General features: G+C 51.1%; 1 protein-coding gene across 1 annotated transcript in view; it reads left to right on the forward strand.

The window, feature by feature from the left end:
- Positions 1–5,221, forward strand: part of DPAGT1 (dolichyl-phosphate N-acetylglucosaminephosphotransferase 1) — a 17,389-nt gene extending 12,168 nt beyond the window's left edge. Inside the window, exons 2-9 of the mRNA XM_006758730.2 lie at positions 7–235; positions 358–571; positions 1,018–1,164; positions 2,877–2,961; positions 3,301–3,489; positions 3,790–3,877; positions 4,499–4,654; positions 4,731–5,221. Coding sequence (XP_006758793.1) covers positions 7–235; positions 358–571; positions 1,018–1,164; positions 2,877–2,961; positions 3,301–3,489; positions 3,790–3,877; positions 4,499–4,654; positions 4,731–4,796 — 1,174 coding nt within the window. The 3' untranslated portion in view covers positions 4,797–5,221. The remainder of the gene's footprint in view (positions 1–6; positions 236–357; positions 572–1,017; positions 1,165–2,876; positions 2,962–3,300; positions 3,490–3,789; positions 3,878–4,498; positions 4,655–4,730) is intronic.
- The last annotated feature ends 1,564 nt before the right edge of the window (positions 5,222–6,785 follow it).

Here is a 6,785-nt window from a genome sequence, read left to right on the forward strand (position 1 = left end):
GGCCAGGGGGAGGGGGCTCCAGCAGCGACACCCCCCGTGCGTTACCGTCGCGCCGGCCCCAGGGCGTGACCGCGCCCCTCTTTCCCCTCCACCCCGCTTGCTGCCGGGCCACAGCCCCGAGTCGCAGGGAGTGATCAGCGGGGCCGTGTTCCTCATCATCCTCTTCTGCTTCATCCCCTTCCCTTTCCTGACCTGCTTTGTGGAGGAGCAGTGCAAAGCCTTCCCCCACCATGAAGTAAGTGGGCGGGCGTTCCCCGAGATTTGGGGGGTTGGGGGGATTTGGTTTGGGGAGAGGGGCTGTCTCTTCCTGAATGAAGTCGGGGTCGGGCGGAGCGTGACTTGCCCAGCCTCCCCCAGTTTGTGGCCCTGATAGGCGCGCTCCTGGCCATCTGCTGCATGATTTTCCTGGGCTTCGCGGACGATGTCCTGAACCTGCGCTGGCGCCATAAGCTGCTGCTGCCCACCGCTGCCTCGCTCCCTCTCCTCATGGTCTATTTCACCAACTTTGGCAACACGACCATTGTGGTACCCAAGCCCTTTCGTCCGATTCTGGGCCTGCATTTGGACTTGGGTGAGTAGCCCTGCGACGACTGCTCCTGTGTCCCCTACTTCAGGGCACCCTGACCCGGGAGATACCTCCTCCTGCGCCTGCTCTGGCTCTGTCTTCTCAGATCCTCTCTGTTGGCCCTTCATCCTGTCCTCGCCACTTTTTCCAGAAGAATATCCTTAAATCCTCATTCTATACTTTTATTGTTGTTAATCCTCACCTGAGGACATTTTCCCATTGATTTTAGAGAAAGTGGGAGAGGGAAAGACAGGAATATCGATGTGAGAGAAACACATCGATTGGTTGCCTCCTGCACACTGACCTGGGCGGGGGGCCAGGGAGGAGCCTGCAACTGAGGCCTGTACCCTTGACTGGAATAGAACCCGGGACCCATCAATCCGCAGGCCTATGAACTGGCTAGGGCCTCATTCTATACTTGGTACCACTTTTCTCCCTGTCCTCTCCCCCAGGGATCCTGTACTATGTCTACATGGGGCTGCTGGCAGTGTTCTGCACCAACGCCATCAACATCCTCGCAGGGATCAATGGCCTAGAGGCTGGCCAGTCACTAGTCATTTCTGCGTCCATCATCGTCTTCAACCTGGTGGAGCTGGAAGGTAGGTGGGACTGGGGAAGAGTGAGAGAAGACTGAGTGTTAAGAGAATTAGTTGCCTGATATCTGGCTTTGGGGAATTTGGGGGAAAAGCAATATGTTAATAATTATAAAATGTAAGAGCTTTGGCTGGTTAGCTCAGTTGATTAGAGCATTGTCCCCATAAGCCAAGGTTGTGGGTTTGATTCCCAGGACACATACAAAAATCAACCCCTGAATGCATAAATCAGTGGTACAACAAATCAATATTTCTCTCCCTCTCTCTAAAAATCAATAAAAATATGCCCAGTCAGTGTGGCTCAGTGGTTGAGCATTGAACCATGAACCAGTTCACAGTTTGATTCTGGTCAAGGGCATATGTCTGGGTTATGGGCTCAATCGCCAGTGGGAGGTGTGCAGTAGGCAGCCAATCAATGATTCTTTGTCGTCATTGATGTTTCTATTTCTCTCTCTCCCCTTCCTCTCTGAAATCAATAAAAATATAATAAATAAGTACAGAAGATAAGGGAAGGTAATTTATTTTGCAAATAACTAGATTTATTAAATGTGAGAAAAATAGCAGGCTTGTCATTTATCGCTAGATTGGCACTAATAGATGGGCTGTGGTCTTCTCTTACTGAACATAAACAACTTCACAGAACCTCCAAGTCACTCTGTGACCATGAGAGAGTAAGATAAAAACCAGACCCCTCCATAACTGTGTGAGCATAGACAAAACCATAAGAACACTGTGACCCCACCACAATGACCAAGACTCCCTCTTTTGGCTAACATGCATGATTGCTGCTTCCTTCTAATTCGGCTCCTTCCACTTCGATAAAAGCTAAGATGCTCATAGAATTACTCCTACTGACAGCACCCAGACCAGTGCAAAACTCTGCCTCCTTGCATCTTCCTCAGAATTATTTTCTGCAAACCAGACAGTCACGGGATTGGTTCTCAGTCAAAGGCACATACCTGGGTTGCAGGTTCGATCCCCAGCCCCTGTCGGGTGTGTGCAGGAGGCAACCAATTGATGTGCCTCTCTCACATCGATGTTTCTCTCTCTTTTTTCCCTCCACGCTCCCTTCCACTCTCTAAAAAAAATCAATGGAAAAAATATCCTCAGGTGAGGATTAAAACAAAAAAGCTAAGCACTTTCAAAACATTTAAACTTTGTAATAGCTCTGTGTGACAGGTGTTATTAACTGTATTTTACAGATGAGAAAACTGAGGCTTCGAGAAGTTAAATTTGTCATGACCAAGGTTACACAGTTAGGAGTAAAGCTTGTATTCAAACCTAGGTGTGAACGGTCTAAATCAATTTAAGGCAATAACTAGTTTAGAAAGGGCTCATGAAAGAGCTGGAATGTTGAAAATTGCCTGGGTGACATAAAAGAAGTAGTGAGTTCTTTTTTTAAAAAATGGATTTCAGTGAGAGAAATGGAGAGGGAGAGAGAGATAGAAACATCAATGATGAGACAGAATAATCAATTGGCTGCCTCCTGTACGCCCCCCACTGGAGATGAGCCTGTACCCCCAGCTCGTGTCCTGACAGGAATCGAACCGTGACCTCCTGGTTCGTAGGTCTTTAACCCCCTGAGCCACACTGGCCGGACAGTAGTGAGTTCTTGAATGTGACTTGGGAGAGGTAGACAGTAAAGCTTGACAGAACTTAGACAGAAATGGCATGCGGAGGAGCTCTCACTTTTCCCTCTTTTCTCCCTGCTTCTAAAGGTGATTGTCGAGATGACCATGTCTTCTCCCTCTACTTCATGCTGCCCTTCTTTTCCACCACCTTGGGATTGCTCTATCACAACTGGTAAGTAGGCCTGTAGATGGGGGCCAACTGTTTTAACATGTGGCAAGTATGGCCCTGATCACGACCCATCTCCTAATGGAGAGGCCAAGTCTGTGCACACCTGTATTGTTTTCTGTGTCTTGAGTTGGTCGTATTCTTAATTGCTCTCTAACCGGCAGTGGCTGGGTCCAAGTGCTGTGGAGCCACAGGAATAGATGAGTTCAGGGCCTTGGGTCTGGAGAGTTGCTGGGAGAGATGGAGTGTGAGTCAGAACTGGGGTCAGGGCTAGCCCAGGGCCCAGAGTGAGAGGAAAGATTGATAATGCCTTTTGCCACTGGCTCAGATCCTCTCCCCACACAGGTACCCATCACGGGTGTTTGTGGGAGATACCTTCTGTTACTTCGCTGGCATGACCTTTGCCGTGGTGGGCATCTTGGGACACTTCAGCAAGACCATGCTCCTCTTCTTCATGCCCCAGGTGTTCAACTTTCTCTACTCCTTGCCTCAGCTCCTGCATATCATCCCCTGCCCTCGCCACCGTGTGCCCAGGTAGTTGCTTTGGGGCTTGAAAGGGACATCATGGCCTTTTTGCTTGGGATGCATAAAACCAGCCTTAGACATTTGCTGTGTAAAGGCAGTGGCCCCAAAGAAGGGCTGACTGTCCCCTGTGGTTAGCATTTTATAAATGACAGAGCACACTTACTACATAATCTCATTTAATGATCACAGCAGCTCTGATCACATATAGTAAGCTGCAGAGCCAGAAAGATCTGCACATTCAGAACTCATCCTATTAAATAACCACACTCTCAGTAAGGCCCAGTTACATAAAGCTCTCTTCCCCTGCAGACTTAATACCAACACAGGCAAACTGGAGATGAGCTATTCCAAGTTCAAGACCAAGAGCCTGTCTTTCTTGGGCACCTTTATTCTAAAGGTAACAGGGGCCCTGGCTGGTGTGGCTCAGTTGGTTGAGTGCCATCCTGTGCACCTAAGGTCTCCAGTTTGATTCCAGGTCAGGGCATATGCCCAGGTTGTGGTTTTGATCCCCAGTTGGGGTTTGTGCAAAAGGCAGCTGATCGATGTTTCTCTTTCCTCTCCCTCCTCTCTCTCTAAAATCAACTTAAAAAAAACCCACACACATGCTCTAGCCAGTTTGGCTCAGTGGATAGAGCATCGGCCTGCGGACCAAAGATTCCCGGGTTTGGTTCCAGTCAAGGGCACAAACCTCAGTTTCAGGCTCCTCCCCAGCCCAGGCCCTGGTCTGGGCACATGCAGGAGGCAATCAATCGATGTGTCTCTCTCACATTGATGTTCCCGTCTTTCCTTCTCTCTTCTACTCTCTCTTAACATCAATCGGGGAAAAAAAAACCCCAAACCCACACACATAATTAAAGGTAACAGGAACGAGGAGGTAAGGCTTTAGGCCACCATCCTGAATCCAGGGAGTGGGGAACCCAGGCCTGCATTCGACCCCAGGGGAGTTGGAAGCACTAAGCAGGTCCCCATTCGATAAGCATAGGTATTAGCTGAGTTCTCTCCACCTCGGCCCTTCCAGGTAGCAGAGAGTCTGCAGCTGGTGACAGTGCGCCAGAGTGAGGATGAGGATGGTGCCTTCACTGAGTGTAACAACATGACCCTCATCAACCTGCTCCTTAAAGTCTTTGGGCCCATGCATGAGAGGAACCTCACCCTGCTACTGCTGCTGCTACAGGTGTGGCTGGGGACGGGGCTCGCACCTCCTTGCCTCCCTTTCCATGGTTCTCATTGCAGCTCACTGTTCCTTGCAGGTCCTGGGCAGTGCTGTCACCTTCTCCATTCGGTACCAGCTTGTCCGGCTCTTCTATGATGTCTGAGCTCCCTTATCATTGCCTTCACTTCACAGTCTCCAGGGCTCCCGACTCAGGCCAAGGACTCAGGCCAACCTCGTTCTCTAGACCAAGACTGCCTCTCAGCCCAGGCCCCTCCCACCCCTCCTCCTCCCCCAGCCTTTCCTTTCCCCTGTGATAATTGACATGCTGGGCAGTGACTATTGATTGAATTTTGCCTGTAGTTTCTTCAACCTGCCACAGCCCTGAGGGAGGGCATGTGGCTGTTCGGTGTCCACAGCTCCAACCTTCAAGGAATAGGCTGGGCCTGGGGCAGAGCCCTGGCTCCTGAGAGGGACACGGGCTCAGAGAAGATCATATTAGACTATAAATTAAGGGTTCTAATTAGTAAAAGAAGATGGGGGTGCAGGTGCTCCCAGTGGTAACAATAAAGCGATGTGTTTTTTCTTGTCCCTCCAAGTGTGTTTCCTCCTGGGTATCCTAGGGTAGATTAGGAGGGTTGGTGGAGGCCCTTCCTCCAAGAAGTTGCCCATCTCTCTGCCCTATCCGCCGCCCCCCACCCACTTCGCCCCCCAGTACCCCAGGCCCCTTCTAGCAAGACTGAGCAGAGCTCTAACCGGTTTGCTCAGTGGACAGAGCATCGGCCTACGGACTGAAGGGTCCCAGGTTCGATTCCGGCCAAGGGCACATGCTGGGTGTGGGCTCGATCCCCAGTAGGGGGCGTGCAGGAGGCAGCCGATCAATGATTCTCTCTCATCATTGTTTCTATCTATCCCTCTCTAAAATCAATAAAAATATATATTACAAAAAAAAAGACTGCCCTAACTGGTTTGGCTCAGTGGATAGAGCGTCAGCCTGCGGACTCAAGGGTATCCAGGCTTGATTCCAGTCAAGAGTATGTACCTTGGTTGCGGGCACATCCCCAGTAGGGAGTGTGCAGGAGGCAGCTGATAGATGTTTCTCTCATCGATGTTTCTGGCTCTATCCCTCTCCCTTCCTCTCTGTAAAAAAATCAATAAAATATGCCGAAACCGGTTTGGCTCAGTGGATAGAGCGTAGGTCTGTGGACTGAAGGGTCCCAGGTTCGATTCCCATCAGGGGCATGTACCTTGGTTGCAGGCACATCCCTAGTAGATGTGCTGGAGGCAGCTGATCGATGTTTCTCTCTCATCAATGTTTCTAACTATCTCTCTCTCTTCCTCTCTGTAAAAAATCAATAAAATATATTTTTAAAAAAAATCAATAAAATATATTTTAAAAAAAAAGAGTGTGAGCAGAAAGAACTGAGACCCACAGAGCCTGTTTAATAAATATTGAAATACTGATATCTCAAGTAGCAGGAAGGGCCATAGACGAGTGATCTGCTCTCGGGTGTGGGACCGGAACTTCCACGGGCTCTCATTCCCTTTTTACTCCCTTCGCTGTATGGGAGGGAGAAGGGAGTGACCAGACCGGAAGGGGTGGCCGGGGACTTAGAGAGCGCACCCTTTTAAAAGGCCCAGCTCCACACACTTTCCGGTGGTTCTCCAGGCGGATTCAGACTCCACCCTCTTTGGCTTCCGGTTTGGGTCGCCGGCGTAGCGTTTGAATCTCGCGCGCTCCCCGCGGATTGGCTGCGGGAGGGAGCGGGGCTGGCTGCGCGCCGTGCTCCTCGCCGTTTTCCCCGGGCAAAAGGTTTTCAAATTCGACCAATCGGCTGTCGCGCTCCCTCAGCTAAGACGGGTCACCAAGGCTTAACTGCAACCAACCAGAGACGCTATTAGAGAAAAGAGCCAATCAGCAGGGCGCGGAGGCGGGCCCTGGAGGCTTATAAGGGCGGCCCCCGCGAGCGCGCGGCAGCGTTTGGACTGCGTCGGCAGCTTCCTTTCCGTGCCTGCTTTCCGCATCTCCTCGCCGCTTCTCCTCGCCGCTCCCGCTCCTCCGCCTCGCGCAGCATGTCGGGCCGCGGTAAGACCGGCGGCAAGGCCCGCGCCAAGGCTAAGTCACGGTCGTCGCGCGCCGGCCTGCAGTTCCCCG

Source organism: Myotis davidii, unplaced genomic scaffold (genome assembly GCF_000327345.1).
Source record: "Myotis davidii unplaced genomic scaffold, ASM32734v1 scaffold355, whole genome shotgun sequence".
Taxonomy (NCBI): Eukaryota; Metazoa; Chordata; class Mammalia; order Chiroptera; family Vespertilionidae; genus Myotis; species Myotis davidii.